The sequence below is a fragment of the Equus caballus genome, chromosome 4, assembly GCF_041296265.1.
Source record: "Equus caballus isolate H_3958 breed thoroughbred chromosome 4, TB-T2T, whole genome shotgun sequence".
Lineage (NCBI taxonomy): Eukaryota > Metazoa > Chordata > Mammalia > Perissodactyla > Equidae > Equus > Equus caballus.
Genome location: NC_091687.1, coordinates 65,343,030 through 65,370,056, shown reverse-complemented (window position 1 = coordinate 65,370,056; position 27,027 = coordinate 65,343,030). Strand labels below are relative to the sequence as shown.

Below are 27,027 nucleotides of genomic sequence, written 5' to 3'. Positions count from 1 at the left end.
TTACTGCTGCAGCAGGTTTACGATGTGTCCCTTAACATGCAAGGAAGAGCCATCCAGCTGGGGAAACAGCATGTCAGAGCACAGGAGGAGCTCCTGGGCAGGAGCGCAGGGCCACAGGCTGTATCTCTCAGGCAATTCCTGGCGAAGCTCCCAAATTATATCCCAATTTCCGGAAGAGATATTCCACCTACATGGTCTTAACGCAATTACTGCTTAGAGGCAGGCCAATAACCAAGAATTACTGAAAAGGCAATAAGAGGTGAATTTTGAGGCACAGCAAAATTACTCATCCATTCACTTAAGGAATCTTCAACTAACTTTCTTTGTGCTGTTGGCCAAATGCCATAAACATCCCTGCCTTATACATAGTCAGACTACAGCAAAGATGCTGGTCCAGGACTCTTTAATACGAGCACTGCTATTGAAATCTCTCCATCCCGGCCCCACTCAAGAGATGCCGATTAATAGTTTACCCTTGTGATAGGAGGTTAATATAAGAGCAGCTATATCCAGAGATAACGTGGGTTTATTTGGATTTATTTCCATTTCTCTCATGAATAGATTCCACTGGCTAAGACAGTCACTACCATTACCCTAAATTTATACTGGTTAAGGGAACAGTAAATAAAGGTCTAGAATGAATCTATTTCAATTGCTTTTACTGAAAAAAGTAACTTCGCAAGTTGTTGTCACAAAAAACTTTGGACATCTGACATCTCTAGTACCATCTCATGCAATTAGTAAGATTTATATGACTTGGCAATGAATTCCTTTCCTGGAACTTCAATTATATCCAGTATTTTACCTTTATGAGCAGTTCAGCAATATTAAGTTCTGGACTCCTGGAGATGTCAGGCACAGACCACCTCTCTAGACAACTCCTCACTGTATTTGACTGAACGCCCTAAATTCCAACATAAGTTTTTAAAAAACGACTGTGTTCTTAGGTAAATTCCATGGAAACCAGTTAGAATCTGACCCTTGCTCATCACTGTTTTTGGGGGAGAGTGACGACAGGAGTACCTTCTCTGAGAGACAGTGCTATTCATCTGGCTCTTGTTGAGCCAGCCCACAGTTCCATACATACAAACACACAAATAATAAAAAAAGGCCTCACAGAGCATGAAGTCAGAAAGACCCTGGCTTTAAAGACACATTGGGCTTGAACCGAAGAAGGGGGGGGGGGCGTGTGTGTGCACACAACTCTCGTGTGTAAAGAGCCTCTTGGTTTAGAAAACAGCTCTTGTTTTGTCTGCTTGTGCTTAGAATCAAGCATGTACGGCAGAAACAGACCAGAGAGCTCTGCTCCTGGCCCATCCTCCCCACTCAGGAAATCAATCACTTTAGATTGATTGAGGAGGTGACCTCTCAGGAGAAGTCATGCACTGCACCTGGGGAAGGAAGAGAGAAAGGGAGGGCTCGCAAAATTAGTATCCCGCATCTAACTCACAACAAGTGTATTTGCCAATGAAAAGTGAAGAGAGCTCTGGCTCCAATCCCTTATGATCCAAAGTAAGTAAATGCCACTATGCATTTACTACATCTTTCCTATTAATGAGCTCATGACAATGTCTGAGGTGGTGGGGAATATGTGACTATGGAGGTACTCGCTGTAAAAGGAAGGAAATCATGGGAAGAAATAAAAACAACCCCTGCCCAGCCCCAGTGTGAGGATGCTGGAACATACGCAAGTTAAGAGCTCTAGTATATGGAATCTGAGGTGCAAGGAACCCCTAGAAGATGAAAACTCAGTTTATTTAAAGTCTAGTTCCTTCTAATTTAATAAAGCACCAGGCTTCTGTAAAAGGCTTTCTTCCTCAAAAGTTCTGTTCGAAAATTTTAGGCTCAGTCAAAGTCTATTTATTGAGCACCTACTACGTACAGCACTGTGGGCCTCACTGGAGATGAGATGAAAACGAGGGCATCCCTGGGGACCCAGTACTTCAATTGCTCTTCACACCCAAGACAGAGGAAGCCATTCCGGAGGTCACCCCTCCCCGACCCTATACCGTCCCAGAGGAAGCTGGGACACTGCAAAATCTTAGCTCCACAAATAAAGAGCTGTTCAGATTGGCACATCCTTGAATTTTTTCCTAACAAATAAACAGACATGTTTGGAGTGTTCCATACAAAAACATAATAGAAGTCAAGTCCCTCAAAAGCTGAGCCAAAAACTACAAGGCCAGAATCAAGACACCACGGTGGTTGAGAAGTGCTAAGTCAGACAAGGCGGATGGGGTTCCTCCAGCAGCGGGCGTTCAACAACTTCCCAGGCTACTTCGGAGGCCAAGCATAAGCCCCCCTTAAAAGAGAGGGCTTCTGTCAGGCAGCCCCTCCTGCAGACTCTGAAGAGCAAGGACTTCTGTCGCCAGAACACCAGGGTTAGCAGCCTCCTCTTCCTCCTCCACTGCTCCCGCCACCCTCTCCCCACCTCAGCTTTTCCCAGAAGCCATTCCACCTCCTGAGTGCCTGCCATCTCTTTAGCACAATGCATCATTTTCTCAAAAAAAGGGAAAGAATAGGGCCCGGCCCAGTGGCCGAGGGGTTAAAGTTCTGCACACTGCTCTGCTTCTGTGGCCAGTGTTCACAGGTTCAGATTCCAGGCACAGATCTGCTCTGCTCACCAGCCACGCTGTGGACGTGTCCCACATACAAAAAAATAAAGGAAGACTGGTACAGATGTTAGCTTAGGGCTAATCTTCCTCAAGCAAAAAAGAGGAGGATTAGCAATGGATTTTAGCTCAGGGCTATCTTCGTCAACATAAAAAAAAAAGAGGGGCCGGCCCAGTGGCGCAGCGGTTAAGTGCGCACGTTCTGCTTCTCAGCGGCCCGGGGTTCACCGGTTCGAATCCCGGGTGTGGACAGGGCACTGCTTGGCAAAAGCCATGCTGTGGCTTTAAGCATCCCACATATAAAGTAGAGGAAGATGGGCACAGATGTTAGCTCAGAGTCAGTCTTCCGCAGCAAAAAGAGGAGGATTGGCAGTAGTTAGCTCAGAACTAATCTTCCTCAAAAAATAAAAAGAGAGAAAGAATAGAAAAGGCAAATCTACAGAACGAGAAAGTAGAAAAGCAGTTGCTTGGAGCTGGGGTTGGAATGGTGAGTGATGTTAAATGCACATGGGACTTCTTTTTGGAGTGATGGAAATGTTCTAAAACTGGATTGTGGTGGTGGTTGCACAACTCTGTAAATACACTAAACATCATTGAATTGTACACTTAAAATGAGTGAATTTTATGGTATGTAAATTTTACCCCAATAAAGCTGTTAATTAAAACAATGTATTAATTGTGTTTAACATTAAACCATCAGCGTGTCTACCCAAAGGTGGAAGAAATAGCTTTGCCGAAAACATGCAAACACGAACAGATGGATTACAAGTTTGTTCAGAATTCCTTCAACTTTAATTGTTGGGGGTAAGATCAGGCAGCCACTGAGGATAACACGCAGTCCCTGGGAGCAATTGCAATGCTGTTTGTTTGTAAAGTGGACATGATAAGAGTTATTTTTTTATTAGCTCAAGTTGCCAAGGTTGTCCTCATTCCTCAATTGTCTCTTTTTTACCAGTCTCTTGGCCTTCAAAGAGAGGATACCTGGCCTCCACATCGGCCCACGTGGTGCTGCCATTGGCCAGATCGCGGACTACACTGGGCAGTTCAGAGACCTGGAGTAAAAGGAAAGAAGTCCAAGAATCAGCCAACTTGCTCAGACTGTCAAAAAGAGGATTCACCCCGAAATCAGGAAACCATAGAGAGCCAAACCAGTGTCAAAATGACAAGACCCTCTAGAAACTGGTCCCCACAGAATGTTTCTCATCACTTTCACTGAAGCCTCCTTACTGAATTACACTCACCTGCCTCCCAGGCCAGGCTCATGCCCCTCCTCTAGCCCCGGTTGCCTGCTGGCTCCCCTGGGTAACTCAACTCTCCACAAGGCCTTTCCTAATTATTCTCCATCTCCTTGTCACCTGAAGTTCCTTCATGTGTATTAGACTTAACTCTTAAAACAGGAGTCACTCAAGTAACGTGAGTGAGGGGAGCCAGGAGGGACTGGCAAACTGGAGAGCCCTAACTAAGGTGCCAGCTGCTCCCCAGCCAAGACTGAACGTTGGCTGCCAGAGAGCAGCAGTTCTCAAACTTGAGTGTGCGTCAGAATCATCTGGAGACCTTGTTAAAACAGTTCCGCACACCCTCTCTCCCTCTACAACCTGCCACCCCACCCCGGGTGGGTGGCTTCTGACTGAGTAGGTATGGGGTGGAGATTTTCCTTATCTCACAAGCTCTCAGGTGGTATGGATGCTGCTGGTCCAGAGACCACACTCTGAGAACTGCTGCAAAATGGGAATGTAGGTTAAGTAGCCAGATCTGGTTTTGTAGAAAGACAAGCCAGAAATCTGTGACTTCTGAATTAGACTATAAACTCCTTTGGAAAACAGCAGTCTTTTACTTCTGTTTTCTCTATGACTAACTCTCTGTATCAAGCTGAGCATATAATAGGCACTCTGAATAAAAACCTGCTCAAAATGAATCAATTAGGTGGTTGTCAATTAAAGACGCCACTCTTTCCATTCCCTCTTCACTCTTCCCATCTCCATGATTCCCTTCCCATTAAGTAAAATTACTGAAATATTATTTATGGTTTTGAATGGATTAACATGGAAAAGTTTATACCCATGTATACATTTATACAGAAATATAAAGATAAAAATGTCTAAGCCACCCAAAGCCCGCCAATAAAACTATGGCAACAACCACTTGGGATCATATTTCTCTTGCCCAAATGAACAAACTATAAAAACAAACTGCTGGAGAATGAGCCCAGGGTGATCCAAATGGCTGTAAAATATTAGAGAAGTGTGAATGGATATTTTCATAATTAAACCAAAGGGATTTGGGAATCTGTGCTCTGTCTGATACAAGCCTCTGATTAAAAAGAAAAACAAAGAAGGAAGAGAAACATAAGTACATCAAAATTTAGCTCAAATCAGTAGGAACCAGCACACATTTCTAGAACTAAAAATGCCAGAGAGAAGCCCAGCACCTCTGCTCTGATCTGCCGCATGGAGTCTCGGTCCCGCAGGGTTGCAGTGTGAGGGGTCTTGTTGACTGTATCAAAGTCGATGGTGATGCCAAAAGCCACACCGATCTCATCAGTCCTGGCATAGCGTCTTCCAATAGACCCAGAAGAATCGTCTACTTTGTGAGAGACGCCATTCCTGGTCAGGGCTTCCGCTATCCAAAATAAATGGAGTAAATTAAAAATTGAAAAATACCGAAAGTCCCAATATCATCTAAATGTCGTCTTACAAGCTCAGGAAACTTATAAAAGGGACTGAAATGAGAGCAATAGGTTACAGTTGCAAGAGAAAGAAAAATCTTGTAAGTTGAATAAGTCCCTGCCTGGAGCCCAAGCCCTCACTCGGACCTCGCTCTCACGCAGCTGCAGGGGAAGGAGTGTCACCTAAGAGCCCAGGCCGGGAAGCCGCTCCTGACTCTACCACCTCTACGGGCAGGACCCTGAGCAGCTCAGTGAGCTCTTCCCATGTCCCACCATGAAGTAAGTGGGCCGCACCAGATGACCACTAGGATCCCTATCAGTGCTTTGGGTCCAGTGGCTGTAGATCCTCTAGGGTTGACACACGTCACTAGGGTTCCCCTGATAAAGTGAGCACCAAGGTCACTAGGAGAAGCAAGGATGTTTTCATCTGATTCTCAGGTCCCACCCTGACTCATTTAAATGCTAGGAGGAAACATCCTGAGCAAGCACACTCTTTCTCTTAGAAATAAGAGCAGAGGCTAAAATCACTTAGATTTATTCTTTATTCAATGAGCATTTTTATTGCAGAAAAGACACATTTCTGAAAATTCAGTCTAATTGAAAGGGTCCCCATGGAGATTACCCAATCAGCTTTGCTTACATAATTCCTTGACGAATGGCATGAACTCCTGGTTTTGGCTCAGTGGAAGAACGGAACACTTGAATGGAGCGACCACAGCAGGGAAACTGAAAAACTAGATGGTTTTAAAAGAAAGAAATCCAAACACATTAGTTTATAAAGATCAAAATGTCAATGCCCAAATTTCACTATCAAAATACTAGAAAACATGATGTGAAAAGCAGTGTGACAAAAGAGAAAAAGCAAGACACCCAGAACCTGAATCAGAAAGAGCTGGTTTTCAGCTCTAAATTGGGACCAACTCAGTGAACTCTATCTGGACCTTAGTTTCTCCATCTAAAAAGTCAGTGTCTACCATCTGCTCTGCTCACTTCACAGGTCTGCTGTAAAAGTTCAATGATGTAAAAACACTCTGGAAGCTACCATAAAAGATGGTAATTTTTTGCTACCACATAAAAGCCTTACTTCTGTGAGACCCTTGAAGAACCTCTCTCCAAGTCATCAAATCAGTGGTAGTGCCAAAAACAAAGTCCCATTCTGTCCTTTAAGAGATGCAGCATAGCAGAAAGGTCTACGAGCCTTAGTAACCAAGTACAACAGAGAAGTTTAATTAGCTCACAAACGTATTTCCAAATAAACAGTATGAAACAAAGAGATGATCTGTGCACATACACTGACGAGTACAGCTCTCCTGAACTGCTCAACAGGCTGCAGGTACTCAAAATCAAAGAAGGCAAAGAGACTCTGTGGAAGGCAAAGTAGGCTGCCATTTCTGGTTGGAAGTGAGAGCTGAAAACAGTTCTTAAATAATATTTGTACGAAAGGTTCACCTGAGAGCAAGAATATGGAACTCGGAATGAATAGGTCCCATAAAAACAACGAATGACACAGGTTCCAGTTTAGTCCCCTCAAAGCCCAATTTAACCTTAAATGCCAAGCAACAGGGACTATCCCCCTGTAGGTAAACCCTGGACTCCCAATAATACGGCTGCCTGGACCACAGAACACTCAGAATGCTCCTCCATCGTGGGATAATTCTATTGAATGTGACTGAGAAGCAGGGACCTGCCTTTAAAGAAAAAAATTTTTTTTTATCTCATTAGCAATGTTTTTATACCAAATTTATAGGAAAATGGATTGAGGGACTGTGTGCTAATAATTTAGAAACATTTTTGGCTTCCCACAGCCTAATCAAATTTCTCTTCATGACGGGAATCTCTATGCAATTCATAAAACACTGTCACTAATTTAGTCTTGCTTAGCCTTTATGAAATTCCTGTTAAAACTCTAGTTACATCAATATTGTGAGAGTCAAAGGAAGAACGCAATGACTTATTTTAACTTTTCTTCTTTTTCAAGATTTTATTTTTTCCTTTTTCTCCCCAAAGCCCCCCCAGTACATAGTTGTATATTTTTAGTTGTAGGTCCTTCTGGTTGTGCTATGTGGGACACTGCCTCGGCATGGCTTGAAGAGTGGTGCCATGTCTACACCCAGGATCCAAACTGGGGAAACCCTGGGCCACCGAAGCAGAGTACATGAACTTAACCACTCGGCCACCGGGCCCGGCCCCTCTTAACTTTTTTATTACAAAAATAAGCAGGAAAAGCTTGAAGCAAACTTGACATCTGAAAAGAATATATTCAGTTATATATGTCATTCCTCAAGAAGAACCACGCCTTATGTTTGCATGTCTGGGGCCTAGCCCAGGTTCTTACTATTGAATGAATGAACAGCTGCTCCTTAAATGTTAGGAAATAATGATGCAATTCTAAGGCAGAGAATAAAATAGTAACTTTCTTAGCTACATATTACCAACAGGATGTCAGACTTTTTAAAATACTGGCATCATTCTTCAAGGTTAAATGTCCTAGAAAGAACTAGAGTTGATGTCCAACCTTGTGCACACACTTGGCTTTAGAATGGTCATGCAGATAAAATGTTTCTTTCTACTAATTTGACATAAATGACATTTCCTCTCTAGTCATTCTTCTGATTGATTTTCCTAGAAATCTGTGCCTATAAATTAAAGGAGTATAATTTCTGCAGGCAGAGGCGAGGTGAGAAAGGTGAAGGCAGGCAGAATGAAGAGACAAAGTGGAAGACGTGGAGCAGTGATTCAGAGGCATCAGCGCAAAAGAAAACTTGCTGGAGGTGAAGACTTCTTATAAACATCTATCTTTAGCGATGCTTGAATGCTAGGAAAGGCTCCATCTCAAATCCTATTACCCAATTTATCATCGGTCAGTCTCCTACACTGGAATCACCTGGGGTTCCTATAAAAAATACAGGCCTAGGTCTCAGACCTAGTCAATCAGTAACCCTGGAATAGAACCTAGGAATTCACATCTTTACCCCAAAAGTACTCCAGACAATTTTATGCAGTTTGAAAGATTCCCTTTAATGCTTTACCAGTGCACAGACACAGTGTTTGGTTTGGTCAAATTCTATGAGCTATCCCCTCCTTCTCAATATTCTGAAAGTACCGTTCCTTCCACTGATGCAATACAGATAGTTACCCCCAAGTAATATGTTCTGGCTCAGAATACACACACCAGGCAATGAAAAGAAAAGCATCTAGAGCAACCTACACATCCGAACACTCAAATGAGACAACATAAGAAGGTGCTTTGCTTTGTAAACAGGTAAGCAAAGATGAGCGTTAACCCCTAGTACATTACAGTAAATAACAGCTAACTGATCATTCCAGAGTCGCACCTCAGTAAATTTCATTCTCTGACCCTGGAAGACAACAGCATACTGTACAAAGGACTCACCGTTCTCTGTTCATCCCCCTCGCGTACATGGAATGTATGTTCAAACACCGTATACATGATCCTGCCCAGGCCAAAGGAGGGTTCAATTACATTCGGAACAACTTCTTCCACTGCAAAGAGAGAAATTCAATAACATTCTCTCAAAGCCCACATAACGCATTTCAGGTCCTCTCTAACCAATTCTTATTAACACTAAAAATAGCTCTATTCTAGACAGATGTTGATCAATTCTGTACGGCAGGATGAAAAAATCAGAACATTCCTAGAAACTATTGCTGGTAGGAAACATGATGCTTTTAAAGAGAAAGCTGAAGGAAAAATAAGTTTCACCAAATTTAATTCTTGGTTTATATAGCATAAAAATGAAACAAGGTACCAGGGCATTCCCTCCCTAGCTGGTGAGCTAGGAACAGCAGCAGCTCTACTCTATCATCTGCCTCACCTACACAGAAACTACTAAAACTCTAGACCTTTTATAAGACTTTGCTAGAATTAAAAATCCACCAACGTAGCTGGAAAAATTAACAAAAACAATTCCTACATGCAACAAGTATCACACGGTTTGTATTTGTTTCACTTTTTAGCTGCTTTTTTTTCTTTTTAAAAGATTGGCACCTGAGCTAACATCTGTTGCCAATCTTTTTTTTTCTTCTTCTCTCCAAAGCTCCCCAGTACACAGTTGTATATTCCAGTTGTAGGTCCTTCTGGTTGTGCTATGCGGGACGCCACCTCAGCATGGCTGATGAGCAGTGCTAGGTCCCCGCCCAGGATCCCAACCGGGGAAATCCTGGGCCACCGAATTGTAGCGAGTGAACTTCAACACTCGGCCATGGGGCAGCCCCATCTTGATGAGAACACTTTAAGAGCCAAGTTACTGCCATTGTGTACTTCCAAGGTTCTGGCGTCAGGGGTCCCTTAGAGAAGAGTCAGCCAAGGGATCAGCACTCAGTCAAAGACATTTACCAAGGGCCTCACGGCTCTTCCCATGGGTAAGCCTACACCTGTGGTATACACAGGAAATGTATTCATTATTCCCTATTTTTCTGAAAGGAAGCACTGCTAAGAACTGTCCAGATCTGAGGTAACCGACCCTAAGCTTGGAGAGTTTATGTTTTAAGGGAAATGAGATAACTAGAATCAAAAACTCACATATGTGGAAGAAAAGAGAGCCTGTTTTTTTTGTCTGTGATAAAGAGTAAGAGTAACATTTTAGAAATATGATCAAGACATCTTCTGCCCATCCATCCGTGGCAACCGAGCAATGGTGAACTACCACTCTGAACCCGCTGTCAGGATGGGCGCTAAAAAGCCCCAGAGCATGAAGAAGGAGCCCCGCTCACTCCTATCACTGCTCAGACTGCTGTCACAGCTTGCTGTAGCCTGCTCACAAGGCAGGCCACAAACAGATGGAGAAGCAGGCCTGCTCTCTCCACCGCCAGCAGCTTCTCAAATACCCACTACTCTCACTGTCCAGGAGCTTCAATGCAGCCACAATTAACCGCAAGCATTCTTTATATATTCTCCAAAATACTCGTTTCCCAATTCATCGAATTTGTTTTACAAAAAATAATCATCTCCCTGGCTTTTAAAAAAGCATGAAAGATCACTAATCCAAATGACTTTTAACAAGTTAATTTGCCCAAAAAAGACAGAAGGGGTAAGTTCCCTTTTTTGCTTAGGAAATAGAAGGATTTTTCCTTAAAATAAAAATTAAAAAAAGATTTGGTAATCAAAGAGATATTCTTCATATGCACCTCAGGTCATAAGAAATTTAAAGGCAGCATAATAAATTATTCTTCAGTTCTTCAGTTTATATTTTACATATATATTTTTTTAAAAAGGCCCAAGATAAAGCCTTAAACATAGTCATCAAACTTAGAGTTATGGCATTAAGAATTTATCTTTCCAGGGCCAGCCCGGTAGTGTGGTGGTTAGGTTCACTCACTCTGCTTCAGCAGCCCAGGGTTTGTGGGTTCAGATCCCAGGGATGGACCTCCACACCACTCAAGCCATGCTGTGGTGGCATCCCACATACAAAATAGAAGAAGACTGCCACAGATGTTAGCTCAGGGAGAATCTTCTTCAAGCAAGAAGAGGAGGAGGATTGGCAATGGATGTTAGCTCAGGGCCAATCTTCCTCCAAAAAAAAACAACTATTTTTCCTATTCAAATTTTCTGTAAAATGGTTGCTACAAAACTTAAAAAAAAAAAAATAATAACTTTAAGGAGTAATATTATTTTTTTGTTTGTTTCTTAATTATTTTTACAAATTTACCATATAGCGTTTTCTGGAATCTCTTCACATTGACCATGTCTTTTGTTAACTGAAATGTTTTCCCTTCAGTTTCAACAGTGAATTCCCTACAAAGAAACAAAGCACATTATATATTAGTGAAAACACACATTCCTATGTCTTAATTTAAAGGAGTTTTACAGACTGGTGAACTGTTTTTCATGTTTTCTTTTTTCAAAGATTGGCACCTGGGCTAACAACTGTTGCGAATCTTTTTTTTTTTTTTCTGCTTTATCTCCCCAAACCCCCCCTGTACACAGTCGTATATCTTAGTTGCACGTCCTTCTAGCTGTGGGATGCGGGATGCTGCCTCAACATGGCCTGAAGAGCGGTGCCATGTCCGCGCCCAGGATCCGAACCCTGGGCCACTGCAGCGGAGCATGCGAACTTAACCACTCGGCCACGGAGCTGGCCCTTTCATTTTAAGTGTAATACAACTTGGTCAACTCTCCAGATACAAAAGCTGAAGTCACATTTAAATTATTCCATAAGGAATACTAAATTAAGTATTATTCTAATGGTACCAAACAGTATTCTGGGAGCCACTCAAAATGTCACTAGTTTTATAAAATTCCACAAGTGACTTTATGACTAATTCCTTTGGTTCTGAGATCAAGGTAAAACCAAAAACAATTTTTTAAAAATTCATTTTTAGAACAATTCCAATAAATTTATCAGAAGCTGGCCTGTTGGCAAAAGACCACCATTCTCATTACTATCACAACAAATGTAAAAATGACCAGATTGTCATCTTACAGAAAGTAATTTTAAAACTCTCACACGATTTCCAAAATAAACTTTGACACTTAGGTTGACGAAGATCAGCTTAAAAAATTTTAATGATTCTGTTTGAGATGTCAATATAAAACATTTCTGCCCCCCTGCCCCCACCCCAAAATCACTGACTGCAGTATGTTCATATCCTGAGATGTGCCCCTTTCATTTTAGGTCCTAAGGATCCACGCTTACAAAGTGCTTGATGCAATATCCCTATTTCAGCTTTTTCCCCACAGTATGAAGATCAGTTTGGACTTGTCGCGTCTCACAGGCAGCTCAGTGCTGGGAAGAGAGAGCCCTCGTGTGGCTGTCTTTGAAGCTGCAGAGTTGGCACATGTTGCAACGCGTCTTGCTAGTTTCTTGCAGTGATCATCTCATGCAGCATACCAATGATTTTCATTGATTTCCTTCATTTTTACTACTCTACCTGAAGTTTGTGTGTGAGAATAAGTAGTAAAGGAAACTGTCTTGTTTCTGGATAGTGAGATCTAACTATGTCTATTTTAATGGGATTTGATGTTGTTTTAGCATAATTGGATGTTAATTCTGGGAGACCAGAAAGGTTTTAAAAATTTTCCTACTGACATGGGCAATTCTATCTTCAACTTACAAGAGTTCATCTGATGATAGGTCTTTTGACAAATGTATAAGCACATGCAACCACCATCACCCCAAATGTTCCCTTGTGTCCCTTCTCTTTCAACCTCCTCCAACCTAGTCGACCACTGATGTCTATCACTATAAACTAGATTTGTCTTTCCTAGAGTTTTGCGAATAATATTTTGTATAAGACTTCTTTCACCTGGCCTAATGTCTAAGACAGGGGTTGGTAAACTTTCTGTATAGCATCAGATACAAGGTATTTTAGGGTTTGCAGGTCATATGCAGTCCTCTCTTGTATTCTTTGTTTTTTTAAACAACCCTTTGAAAATGCAAACCTCATTCTTATCTGGAAGGCTGTACAAAAAACAATACGAAAGACGTCTTAGGTGTACTTAAAAAAATGTGTACTCTGGTTATTAGGTATTCTACAAATGGCAATTAAGTTGATTAACAGTGTTTATATTTTAGAATTCCTACTGATTTTTTTTTGTCTACTTGCTCTACCAATTACTGAAAGAGAGGTATAGAAATCTCCAACTATAAGATTCCTCAAAAAATTAAAAATAGAACTACCATACGATCCAGCCATCCCACTACTGGCTATTTATCCAAAGAGCTTGAAGTCAGCAATCCCAAAAGTCCTATGTACCCCAATGTTCATTGCAGCATTATTTACAATAGCCAAGACATGGAAGCAACCTAAGTGCCCAGCAACAGACGAATGGATAAAGATGTGGTACATATATACAATGGAATACTACTCAGCTGCAAAACAGAACAAAATCATTCCATTTGCAATAATATGGATGGACCTTGAGGGAATTATGTTAAGTGAAATAAGCCAGCTAGAGAAGGATAATCTGTGTATGACTTCACTCATATGAGGAATTTAAAAATGTGGACTAAGAACAGTTCAGTGGATACCAGGGGAAAGGTGGGGTGGGCGGTGGGCACAAAGGGTGAAGTGGTGCACCTACAACATGACTGACAAACATTAATGTACAATTGAAATTTCACAAGATTGTAACCTATCAATAACTCAATAAAAAACAAACAAACAAACAAACGAAAAACAGGAGGACATTCTGAACAATTTGCCAGCCCACTCCAGCCCTGTGGCTTCAGTGATGGGTACTACCTGAAATTCACAGGAATACCCATCTCACCAAGCTTACACAGACATTTGCTTTGGATTCCAAAGAATTTATATTCCCATAGAAGTATTCATGGCTATTACTAAACTTATCTTTTTGCTAAATGGAAAAAAAAAAAGAAAAAGAAATCAACTATAACTGTGGATTTGTCCATTTTTCCTTTCAGTTCTGTCAAGTTTGCTTTGTATATTTTGAGGTTGTTTTTAGCTGCACACAGTTAGAAGCAACATGCCTTCTTGATGAATTGATCCCTTTATCATTATGAAATGCAACTTTGTCCCAGGTAATTTTCTTTGTTCTGAAGTTTACTTTGATATTAATACAGCAACTCCAACTTTTTAATTATTTGTATGGGAAATATTTTGATCTTTTTACTTTTAAATCTATTACAATTACTGAGTTTCCTGTAAACAGCATTTAATTGAGTCTTGAATTTTTTAACCAGTCTGACAATCAATGGCTATTAATTTGAGTATAAAGATCACTGTATTTAATGTAATTATTGACATTGTTGAGTTTAAATCTACCATCTTACAAGTTACTTTCTTTTTCTCCCATCTGTTCTTCGTTCATTTTTCCTCTTCTCCTGTCTACCTCTGGAGTATTTCATTATTATTCTATTTTATCTCTCTTATTGGCTTATCAGTCATATCCCTTTGGTTTTTGTGGGATTTTTTTCCAGGTAACTGCTCTAGAGTTTCCTATTTGTACTTTTTAAAACTTATCATAGTCTACCTTCAAATAATATTATGCACCTTCACATATAATGTATATACCTTACAACAGCATGTTCCTAATTCTTTGCTCCCGTCGTTTGGCCTACTAATGGCACTCATTTTATATCTATACATTATAAACTTCACAATATATTGTTATTGTTTTTGCTTTAAACAGCCCATTTTTATTTAAAGAAATTAAGAGATGTGATTTTAAAGAAACGAAAGCAAATGTCATTTATATTCACTCGCGCATTTACCATTTCTAGAGATCTTAATTTCTTTGGGTAGATCTCAATTTCCACACTTCTGCCTAAAGAACTTCAACGTTTCTTGTAGTGTAGGTCTGCTGGCAACGTACTCTCTGAGCTTTTGTTTATCTGCATGTACTTCCTCTTCATTTTTGAAAGATGTTTTCGCTAAGTATAGAATTTCTGTAAGTGCTTTAAAAGACTTCATTCTATTGTACTGTCACTTGCATGATTTTTGACAAGGACTCTAATCATTCTCATCTTTGCTCCTTTTTATGTAATGAGCCTTTTTCCCCGTTTACAGATTTTTCTCTTCATTATTGGTTTTTGGCAATTTGATTCTGACGCGCCTTCATGTGGTTTTCTTTGTGTTTATTCTGCCTGGGACTGAACTTCTTGAATCTGCGGTTTTATAGTTTGCATTAAATTTGGAAAATTTTCAGCTACTGTACGTATCTTCAGATATTTTCTCTGTACGCCCTCTGTCTGTGACTCCCAATTACACGTATGTTGACTGCCTCATATTGCCCCAAAGGCTATTTTTTCTCTGCTTCATTTTGGACAGTTTCTATCGCTACGTCTTTAAGTTCAGTGACCTTTCTTCTCAACATTTAATATACTGCTAATTGCATTTAGTGAAATTTTCATTTGAAATATTACCTCTAGATGTTCCATTTGGTTCTTTTTTATATATACTTCCACTTCTCACCTCGTATGTTCATGTTTTTCCTTACATCCTTGAGCATACGAAGCATATTTATAATAACTCTTTTAACATCTTTATGTATTAATTCCATCATGTTTGTCATTTCTGGGTATTCCTTTTGACTTACTTTTCTCCTCATTATGGGTCACATTTTCATGTTTTCTATGTCTAGAAAATTTTTATTGTTTGCCAGACATAGTAAATTTTACATTGTTCAGTGCTGGATTTTCTTGTATTCCTTTAAAGATTTTTCTCTACTGTTTTTATATTTATGCTTAGAACAACTACAGAGACCATTCCAAAGCTCAGAAAAAGAGCAGTGACTTGAGAGACAGGCGTAGTTTCTAATCCTTTCTCAGTCACTATCTTGGACAAGTCTCTTCCTCTAAGAGAGTTATTGGGGGGAAAATCATTTTATAGTCCATTTCAAATCTATTTTGAGGCTATAATGCTAAAATCTTGGCAAACAGTCTTTTAAGTCTAATACCTTCCTGCAAAAAATTTTCTGAAGAAACTAATCTCACCCGAACCTTCAGAACCTGGCAGAGAGGACATATCTGACTGGAGTCCATGGCAAGCCTGCATCTTACATCTTACCCTTTTTCATTCAGTAGTTCCTCCATTTCTGTAATGTAACACTCATCACAAACGGCAAGGTACTCCATCACCAGCTTTGCATCTTTCTTATACGCCTTACCAATTGCTCCCTTATTGGGTTCAAACTGAACAACATTGACTGTTTTGTATGAAGTAGTCAAGGAATCCAAAAATACAGAGCTGCCTCAGTATTTCAAGAAACGGTCTTGAGAACGATCAATCACTGACTGAATACAATCACCAGTTCTCTATTGGTATTCTAGATCCTGTGGATGCTGACTTAAGATGGAAACAACTAGCCACAAAACCATTCAGACAAACCTCTCTCAAACTAAGCAAACACCGTAAAAGTAGTATTAGCTAATCAGCAATATAACCTGATACACAGCCTAACAAGCTTTGATAACAGTTCTTCCATTTCTAAAATGTCCCAACAGAACAGGACCTCTTTCCTGTCGCTGGCCTTGCCCTGAGATCAGCTCGCAACCTCACTGCCTGATAGAGGAAGGAAATTCCTACCTTGCTGACTTACAGATCAAGTAAGCTAAATTATTATTTCATCTACTATAAAATGGCACTCATCTTCTAATAGAGAAAGTATTCACTAGATACTCTTTATTTAAAGAGTGCGTAGGCAGGTGCAGGTGTGGAGAAATACACTTTGGAGAAGGCTGAGAAAAATTAGTCAACACTCTGAAAGACATTCAGAGCATTTCTCTGAATAGGCTGCTTTTAAGGACCAAACACTGAGGTGGCACATGGCAGATTACAAGTGAAGAGAATAGGAAAGGAGCAAGGTGACGCCTAAAAAGTGTTTAAGTAAGTGTTACCACAATATCCAAAACACCTCAATTTATCCATAGAACAAGATACAGACTTGGACTTATCCATTTCCAAGATGTCTGTTTACACTTCAGTCCTGAGTTTTTAAAGTGACCAGAAAGGATATGGGCTCTTTCAGAGGCTTCTCAGCTACAAGTGGGACTTTGGTGGCTCGTGCATGACAAGAAAGGTCATAACAGGAACGATCAGCACATCCGACAATCTCAATCCAACCCTAAAAAGACACAATAGACAAAACACTTATTACTTATATTGGGTTCATTCACAGATGCATGTGGATTATAACAACTCTTCCACATACTCGAGGATAATTCAATCATAGAATCTCCACTCAGCTTTTACAAAGGTTTGAAATGGGAATAGTTTTACACATCAGGCAGCTAACAACCCTATAAAATGTAATTTACGCATGTACACAGAGTAGTCCTCTTATTCTCTGGACAGATTTTGCCATATTGTGCATGTGGGGTAAACTAACATATTCTAGGATTTAATAATGGAAATAAAATGTGAACCTAGACAAAACCAGTAGATTTTGTTTTAAATTTGTGACCAGGACTCAAAATGAATCTAGAAGAAACCACCACTCTCTTTGGATGAAGTGTCTGCGGCTCTCACACCTGGGCATCAGAGAGCTCTCCTAATGTACACCTCAGCCGGCCACAAGCCTGAGCACCTGTGCTCAATTCAGCTCCCTACCCAACAAAACAAAACTCAGGAAGAGCACATGATGTTTAGGTCACGGAACAAAACTTAATAACAGCGTTACTATCACATTAGTACCAGGTTCCATTTCTTGTTAATACCTAAGATACTTTTCAAAAGCAAAATCTAAATTGTTTTCAAAGCTCCTTAAGAATGTATTGTTTGAATAAGAACAAAAGAGGTAAAATGCTTATTTTAGTAGATATCTACTTAGTCATTCTCATGAGTATTTATGTTTTCCCTTTGATCCAAAGAGTTTGGGGAAATTCAACCATCACAAGGACTAAGCTTTCCAAGCACATGTTACCTCCTGGGGTGCCTGGAATGGAGGGCAAACGTAAAACTCACATAAGCTCCGAAAGCCCAACAGGTAACAACAGGGAATTAAAGAACAAAGCCTAAACACACGTACCTTGATCATCTGCCAGTCACCAAAGATGTCACCTAGTGTATTTCTGTTCTTAAACATATAACTTGGTGGTTAGTTACCAAAGATGTCAACTAACATATTTATGTAGTAAAAGGTAAAATTACAAAAACATGCCTGAGAATGATAAACAACAACGTTGGGACACTGAGGAAGGAGAGCAAAAGGGTGGAGCATTAGCTGCATTGCTAACATTTTTTACCAAAAAAATAAAATGTGAAGCACACAAAAAGAAATACTAAAATCTTTAAAGGAGTTCTCCCCTCTCCTCAAAAGCTTTGTTACTTCAAAACCTCGGGTTTTGTTTAGTCCTGTCTTCCAATGACCTTACACAAAACACTGCAGCCTAACCTCTATGCTGGGCCCGCATTTTCTGAGCCCCGGCCCACTAGGGCTTGGCCTCAGCTCACAGCAGCCCTCAGATAAAGACGAGCAGGAATGCCATCAGGTTTATTAAAGCAACGCAGCCCTGTGGTTAAGAGCGTGGGCCTGGAGTCGGACGGCCGGGTTCCTACCCCAGCACCACCACTCACTAGCTGTGACACCCAAGCCCGTTACACAACTTCTCAGCACTCCGGTTTCCTCAGAAACAGGACCCAGGAACAGGACTACTGTGAGGACTACATAAGATTACACATGTGAAGCACTGAGAATGGTATCCAGCCCTTAACAACTACAAATGGTGAATGCACAAACAAATGAAATACATGAAACGTAATCCAGGCCAGATTCAGAATCTACATTGAGACAGCAAGAGTCTGTGTCTGGTTTAACTTGAAATTAGGGTCAGAGCAAACTAGGGGAGGGAACTGGTGTGGAACAAAGAGAAAAAAAGTAATCTTTTCTCACACAAAACAGAAAATATTTTATTGGTATGATTTAAACGTAACAAGAAATTCCCAAAAATCTAAAACATATAAAGAAATTAATGATCATCTACAATCAAAAAATAATTACTGCTATCATTTTGGCACACATATGTCAAGCAAGCTTGTGAAGACAATAAAGTAACAAGAAAAACCTAACAGATTATAGTAATTCTTTCCTAATTTGACATAGAAAAAAGAATATATAAATAACAGTTACTATAGACATATGTGTATCATTATCCAGGTATACATCTGTATGTTTGTAATGCATATAAAATCATCTAGAACACGGGTTGAAAAAACAAGGCCCATGGGCCTAAGAATGGCTTTCACATCTTTAAAGGGCTGTAAAAACAACAACAAAGAAGAGAGACGACAGAGACCCACCAAGCCTAAACTATTTCCTATATTTACTACAGAAAACGTTTGCCAATTCCTGATCCAGACAAAGAGACATGAAACACTTTTGGGGAGGGGCGCACAGAATTGGAAGTTTCACTTTCTACACAATATTCTTCAGAATTATTCTTTGCTTTTTGTATCACAAAAAGGAGTCATTATTTTCTTTAAATGACTAATTTTTATTTTTAATTAAAAAAATGAATCTATTAAAATAAAGTCACTATAAAAAGTAAAGCCAAGAGCACATGGAACCAAAGACCCTGGCTAGAGTCTCTACCTGGGCAAGGAGCCTCTCTAGCACTAACTCTCAGCCCCCTTGTTTCCACTGCCACCAACACAGAAAGCATCTCCCATATCCAAACGCCTTGCAGTCCTTCAGTCCTAATGTTCATGTTCGGGGGGTAGGAATGGGAAAGTACAGTGAAGAGGTAACCTGGAGCTCTTCTCTGAATTAGTATTAAATAAATACGTAGAATTTGAGAAAAGGTAGTTCCTAAACAAGAGATTAGAATCTACTAGTCTATCCCCAAGATCTACCAAAAAGCTCTCTAAACCAACAGCACTATGACTTTCCTTACTCAGTCCACCATCTCCAACATTTGCTGGGGTCCCTGTCAGGAGGGAGGCCACCCCATCTTAGCTGCATTCAGGGATATTACCAGAAACACTGCCCACCCCAGGAGTGGACACGCCAGAACTGCCCCATCACTGGCCTTCCCTCTCTCTCTCATTCTCTCAGTAAAGCCTCTGAGGCCTACCAAGGGCTCCTGGAACACAAGAGTCGCCCCCTCCTTCTAAGAGGGCAGGGGGCAACTGCTTTTTCCATTTTGCTCAGGAAAAGATCTCTTTTCTTCTTGTTTCACTCTGACATAAAGCACAAAAAAGGCAACTATGACATCCATGCTTCCAAGTTAACAACGTGAAAATCACGCAGTGAAAACCATCCCATTCTACTTACATAGGACGTTTTGGATTCGGCATCCCAACAGTCACAGGCATAATGGGCCATCTCGTTCTCCATGTGCTGTCGGAAGCGGAGCTTATCGGGAGATACTCCAACCTTAGTGAGGTAGAGGTAGATGCGGCCGATGAAATAGCCTAATACTGAGTTGTTAATCACACCCTAAAAATAAACGAAAAAAAGTAAATAAATAAGTAAGCAAGCACAGAGGAAGGAAAAATCACACACATTAACACTTCTGAAGGCCAAGGTACCATTTTCCATTGAGTTGTTCATCATCTACTGAAAAATATTTGAAATATAAGGTAAGCTAATTTATCTAGCTTTCAGAATAATCTCAAATACCCAGAATGGGATCTTGGTCTTTTTTTTTTTTAAAGATTGACACCTGAGCTAACATCTGTTGCCAATCTTCTTTTTTTTTTTCCTTCTTCTCCCCAAAGCCCCTCAGTACATAGTTGTAGATTCTTCTTGTAGGTCCTTCTTGTCGTCCTATGTGGGACGCCACCTCAGCACAGCTTGATGAGTGGTGCCATGTCTGCCCCCAGGATCTGAAGAGGTGAAACCCTGGGCCCCGAAGCGGAACATGAGAGCTTAACCACTCAGCCATGGGGCTGGCCCCTCGGCCATTTTTAAAGGGGTTTGTGTCAAGTTAACAAGCTCATAATAACAGAGTTATTCGAAATCTTTCTATCATACTCACTGGGTGAGCAAAAATTCAGCCTAGCATCTTACACTTTCTAAATCTACAATACAAAAATGACATGCATAATAATGACCCTACGGAATGGCAAATCTATTCCTTCTGAATTAACAAAAGGAATGACATGCTGAGGGGATTTTAACATATTCTTATCTACCGAAATTTGTGAACCCCATAGTACACGTAATCCTACAATTTCAGTACCGGAAGGACCTTAGAAATGATCCAGCCCCGTCTCCTACCCACTGCAGGGCTCTTTTCTACAAAATGGCCGCCAAGTTCTCAGCCAGCCTCTCGAATATTTTCAGGGGCAGGAAGCTCTTGTTCCCCAGGGCAATTCATTCTACCCTTGGGCAGCAGCTACTGCGGGAAAGTTCTCACTCACTCATTTCTTCAGGCAAATAATTAGAGGAATTCTATTATATACAAGACTTTATCCCAATTGCTATGGGTAATACAGAAGTTTAAAATCCAAAGGGCTTGCTTTCTGTGAGTCAAAATGTCTCCCCAAAAGTAGTACATATTGTTAAAAGTCAGATTGATGGGGTACAGTTCAAACCAAGATCTATTTTCCAAGTGCTCCGCTAAACATCTTTTTCGTGTTAGCCCCAGTGGCCTGCAAATTGGCATGTTCAGGTGATTTCCTCCCACTATAATAACAGTGTATAATAAATACTGTATAAAAAAATAAAACGACTGCTAAAATAAACTGTTTTGCCAGCCAGTACACAGAATTTGCTAAGTTCTGCAAACCCGAATAGATATAACCTCAATTACGTTGCCCGTGGAATCTCACCTGTTCAACAGCATCCCCGAGGCGCATTTTCCGAGCAGACTGTCCGCTGACCTGGGCTTTTGCTGAATACAAGTAAAGGTGGAGGTCCGCCACATTCTGGAACTTGGGATGGTCTTTCTCACTGGGATCTACAAAGTGCTCGATTTCTGCCATTGTGAATTCTCTGAAATTAAACGTAAGGAGCAAAAATTGCATGATTAGCTATAAAAAACATAAACAAGGCCTTTATTTTCAACTTCGTTCTACAATGATATAGGCTCTCACGCTACAGGAACCTCTTTTCGCTAAACAGAAAATTGTCTCCTAAAGGAATGGCCAAAGAAAAAAAGTTGGATTAGGTTTGTCTGGGTAGTTGCTATTTTTAAACACATTAATGAAAACTTTATTCCTCACTTAAACAGTATTCTACATAAATAAACACAATCAAACTTCTCTCAAATATTAACTCCTTCTGTCTGGTCACGGATTCTTTACTTGACCAAACTTCAGTCAGTCTCCCGAACCTTCTCCTAGGCCCATCTGTGCACTTCCTTGTCAAACCCAGTTTTAGCAAGAACTCTGCTAATAAGTCAGTTTAACCAGAACCACTCCCCGCCTTGCTGTCTGATCACCATTGGTATTTTATCAGGTTTGTCACCCTCCACCATCCCCCAGGTGATGTCTGATCACCCTGGCCTGTCTTCAGCAGCACTAACTCTACTCTGTTAGGTGGGTTTAGTCAGAGAGCCCCCCTCGTTCCTGATGTTCCCTCTTACTAATTCTCCATCCACTGAGCCCATCCTGCTCCTGGCTATAAATCTTCACTTGCCCTGCCGTATTTGGAACCAAGCCCTGTTCTATACTGAGGTCTCTGCTCTCCTACTGCAACAGTCCTGAATAAAATCTGCTCTTACCACTTTAACTACTGTCCATCTCTGTTTTTTCTTTAACACTAGCCACAACCACAAAAGATTATTACTTTTAATGCAAAATAATTTTTAAAGAACAGTTTTGATACAGTTTTTAAAATCAGGAAAATTTAAGCAAATGTCAGACACAAAAAAGAAATGAGATATTGAATACTGACTTTCAAATAAAATGGCTTTCCTTAAAGCATTAGCAAGTCTTTATAAATATACACCAAATGAAGCTCCTGATATTTACTTTTCACTTTTCAGAATGGGAAATTTAAAGTAAATTGAAATTGTTCTTTAGCTTTTACAGTAGTTTGATTTCTTCTTTTTTATTGCTCTGAACAAGTAAATGACTGAGAATGGCACCACACAGCTGGTTTCTTTAGAGTAAGAGCTGCTTAAATAAAATGTTATTCAACGCAGAGGACGTAAGGCATGAATTGAATAAGCTAACAGCACAATGATGAAATAAATATGCACATAGTAATGGTTTCCCAAAGAAATTTCTCTTAATGGCAATTTAGTAGCTATTCGGGAAAAAACAGTTTTAAGTTAATTTTATGAGTCAAAATCAAATCTCTCTTCTTTAAACACACACACACAAATTTACCAGTGCACTTTCATGACTATCTCAGATGTTTTAGAGGCAATGAAAAATTGCTTAAATGGGTCCTAAAAATACATGAAACGCATTGCAAAAGAGCTCTGATTTTTAACTTTTATTTTTTAATGGTATTTCTTATTTGGTCCTGCAGCACCTATGTCTTAACTGTCTTTCAACAACCATCAAACATCTTCTATGTCCACACAGAGATGAGAGAGACGGAGAAGCACGATATCTGTCCTCACAGGGCTTACAACTGGGCTGACAGCAACAGAATATCTAAGATGCAGGGCAGATCAAAATAAGGGCCTTGCCCAGAATCCCAAATGAATCTGCTGCCAAAGTCTTTCCATCTGCTGTCCAATAATCCCAGCTCACAGAGAGGAGACAGAAATCGACACTAACACTGATTTTACCAGCTGTCTCTTATCTTTGAGTTCAGAGACTTTACCTGGAACTGCACATATAGACCTAGAGGACGAACCAGACAATTAAAGTTTTTAAAAATTTCATATGAACAATCTAATATTCCTAATCTGAACAAAAGGAATCACAGCTATACCAAGACTAATCAGCGACTAGTAACGCTACGTCATCAAGAAGAAACCTAACACTAAACAAACAAATCCTAGCCCTACCACGGCACAAAAACCACAGGGATGTTGACTCATGGAAGAATGAGCGGACTTCTAGTCAGGATCTTGCAGAGGCACGCAACAAAACCCACCAAAATCCAGACAGGACGCTTGGAAGTGAAAATGACCAAGGACTAAAAGGTCAGAAAGCCCCAGGGCCTTTCACCACGTAACCGCCGGGATGGCTCCTCAGTTCTGAGCTGGTTTTCCTATTTACCACTTTTCACTCCACAGGTTTTTGCCTCACTTCACGGTCCTTTATAATCTGCCAATAGCTATGCTACTTGATGTAAATCCTCTCCAAAACACTGGGTTTAGACAAGGTCAGCCTTACACAGCTTCCTCGGTATTTTGACAGCATGCTTGCAGACACTACCGCAACTGAGGGGAAGCCAAAAAACAAAACGGAAAAAGATACAAAAAACCCAGATGTTGGGTAATAAAACAGACTCAAATCTGACAAGTTTTCCATAGTTATAATCCTGCTTAGAATTTCTGACTACCTCTTCTTTCCGCGTGAAGGCCCAGGGGTCCTCCCCCCTCCATTTCTCTAAGTTGTGCCAGCACTTTCCTCCATGCTGTCTCCCCTCTCTAGACCATGAGGCTGAAGGGACAACAGGCTTGAAAATATAGTCTGGTCAGAACATAGGGGCATTCCCTCAGCTGCCATGGGGACTAACAGGTTTAGGCTAGTGCTCTGGGTGCTTTCACGTAGAGTCAGTGGCTGGGATACACCATCACTGAAGTCTGTAATTATAACGAGTAAGAAGAAAAGACAGGAAATGGGTGGGGCGTTGGGAAATACTTCTGGAGCCTAAGAAAGTTAAAAGTTTACCTATGCATCCTAAAATATGGAATTTAATACCTTAAGAGATATCAGTAAGAAAATGTATAGAAATCAGAAAAGGCTTAAGCCATAAACAGCTTATAATAAGTGTCCAAGGAAAAATGGAACTGAACAGTGCCAGCATGCCTTCCCACACACTCCTGGATCCATGTGACAACAGGAAGTTATTAGAATAGAGGCAAGGGAGTGTCTGAACTAGAGCAGATACAGGTAAGCCTGCTAGCTGGCCTTTCTGTCACAGAGGCCTCCCAAATATCTGGACAAACACCAATGGGTTATTGAAACACCCTCACCCCAACTCTAGCAATACTGTTGCCCTGGACACCTAGAATGATCCTCCTGTCATAACCATCACTCCATCACCTCACCCTCCGCTGACATATATCGCCATTAGCAGAAAATGCCTTGGTTTAGACAATCAAGACCTTGCCATCATCAAAACACGATGAAAAAGAGAAAAGACAGTTCTGGAGCAGGTCAGAAACCGAAGCTACTCTTCATCCCCTTTCCCTTCCCTTCAAGTTCACCAGATCACTCAAAACTGCCTGTCATCCCAGAGACTACATCTGGAGATTACAGACGTAAAACATGCTTTTGTGAAGGACAAAAATAAATACATAACGATGTAAGAATGAAGCAGAACTGTTTCAAAATAGCAAGCTTTCGTTTCCAATTCAACGCCAACATCATTCACTAATTTTACCAGAAGAATAACACAGGCAGTACCTGACTCTGATCAGTCCAGATCGAGGGGAGATCTCATTTCTAAAAGAATTTCCAATCTGGGCAGCAGCAAAAGGCAATTTTCCTTGGTTGAATTCCAAAAGTCGTTTGAAATTCAGGAAAATCCCCTGTGCAGTTTCTGGTCTCAAGTACCTATAAATTTAAATAAATCAGTCTGTTACAAAGAAAGAAATTATGTTCTCCAACAAATCTGAAATTCTAGATATAGATCCTAAAAGTCCTAAATATACTATTTTCATACAAAGCTGTACGGGCCCTAAAACGGAGTTTCAGAAATAGCTATTTCCCTCGATAGCAAACATTCTCAAGTATTAAAGAATGTATCAGGTAAGTGGTATAGCAATACTACTGTTTTTTTAATTTTTATTTAATCACTCATTAGTCAAACACCACCTCTCTCATAATGTCCCCAAAACCTCTGATATTCTCCTGACTATCATGTACATGGAAGCAGATGACAATTTTAGATCTTTTCGAAAATAAGACCCACGAATTAGAGCAGCACTGTGGAGCTAAAGAAGCCAGTACAGCCTAACAGTCAACATTAGAGCTCACTCATCACAAGAAGCCAGGCAATTTTTGAGGTTTTTCATACTCTTTCCTTCTTTGCGGTATTTTACATTTTCAGCCAGAGGCTTCTTCTGTATTTCTCCACATTTTAAAGATATAGTCAAGCAATACACCATTACAGCCATTGTCCTCTTTTCAATTTCACAGAAAATATTCTGCACAAAACATCAACTAAGAAAGTGTTCCCAAGAACCTACTTCAAAATAAATGTTCTGTGAAAACAACTTTAAAACAAAAAACAAAATAAAATTTTACCCTCTTCTCACTCTAACACACCAACTCTTCATTTTTGTGGTCCTTTCCAGATTTCATCCAAATATACGTATAGCTACAGTTTATATGTATACTTATAAGCAGAATGTATAAAATTATGTATCCTTTCATTTATTTTATATTTTCTAAATAATCGTAAAAATTTCTATTTAACAGCTGCAGAGTATTCTACTAAAATGATCTACTTTATTTAACCACTCCTAAATTATTGGATAAAGAGGTTATTTCTACTTTTAATTTATATCCTCTTGATAAGTATAGTTTCCTTTCCCTTTGTTTTTCTTTTCTTTTCTTTTTTACTTTTTTTTTTTTTTGAGGAAGATTAGCCCTGAGTAACATCTACTGCCAATCCTCCTCTTTTTGTTGAGGAAGATTGGCCCTGAGCTAACATCCATGTCCATCTTCCTCTACATTATATATGGGACGCCTGCCACAGCATGGCTTGCCAAACAGTGCGTAGGTCCGCACCCAGGATCCGAACTGGCAAAGCCCGGGCCACCGAACTGGAACGTGCACACTTAACCACTGCGCCACTGGGTCAGCCCTTCCTTTCCTTTTGAATTATTTCCTTAGATAAATTCCTAGCAGTGGGATGACAAGTCAGAGGGTACGGACAATTTTATGAATCTCTGTATATATGGCCAAAATAAAAGCCTTACCTTTGGCCTCTTTTCCACAAAATACCTCAAATCAATCCGGTGTCTTATTAAAATAACCCCAGTAATACATTCTGTCACAATTAATGTTTATTACTCTTTAGTTTCTACTCCGGGAAACAAGATCTATCTAGCTTCATCTAGCAAAAACCTACTCTCTCTCACCCTAAAATGAGACCATAAGAAAAATATCTGAAGCTACGAAATGGAATACTCTGGAAAAGTTTGTTAACGATGGACAAGGAATCTGGAAATACAGATTCTAGTTCTGGATGACATTGTAAACTGCTCAGGTTTTCCTTATCTATGAAAACCACATCTTTTAAATCAA

General features: G+C 40.2%; 1 protein-coding gene across 2 annotated transcripts in view; it reads right to left on the bottom strand.

Moving 5' to 3' along the window:
* Positions 1-3,381: 3,381 nt before the first annotated feature.
* GARS1 (glycyl-tRNA synthetase 1) overlaps positions 3,382-27,027 on the bottom strand; it is a 43,973-nt gene continuing 20,327 nt past the window's right edge. Inside the window, exons 8-17 of one of the 2 annotated variants that reach the window (XM_014739135.3) lie at positions 25,180-25,329; positions 21,475-21,637; positions 19,973-20,137; positions 16,718-16,825; positions 15,769-15,914; positions 10,947-11,032; positions 8,672-8,781; positions 5,918-6,011; positions 5,041-5,231; positions 3,382-3,664 (exon numbers count right to left, since the gene is read on the bottom strand). In XM_014739135.3, the coding sequence (XP_014594621.2) occupies positions 3,539-3,664; positions 5,041-5,231; positions 5,918-6,011; positions 8,672-8,781; positions 10,947-11,032; positions 15,769-15,914; positions 16,718-16,825; positions 19,973-20,137; positions 21,475-21,637; positions 25,180-25,329 (1,339 nt within the window). In that variant the 3' untranslated portion in view covers positions 3,382-3,538. Of the gene's footprint in view, positions 3,665-5,040; positions 5,232-5,917; positions 6,012-8,671; positions 8,782-10,946; positions 11,033-15,768; positions 15,915-16,712; positions 16,826-19,972; positions 20,138-21,474; positions 21,638-25,179; positions 25,330-27,027 lie in introns of both variants that reach the window. The other variant, XM_070264765.1, reaches the window with a different exon arrangement.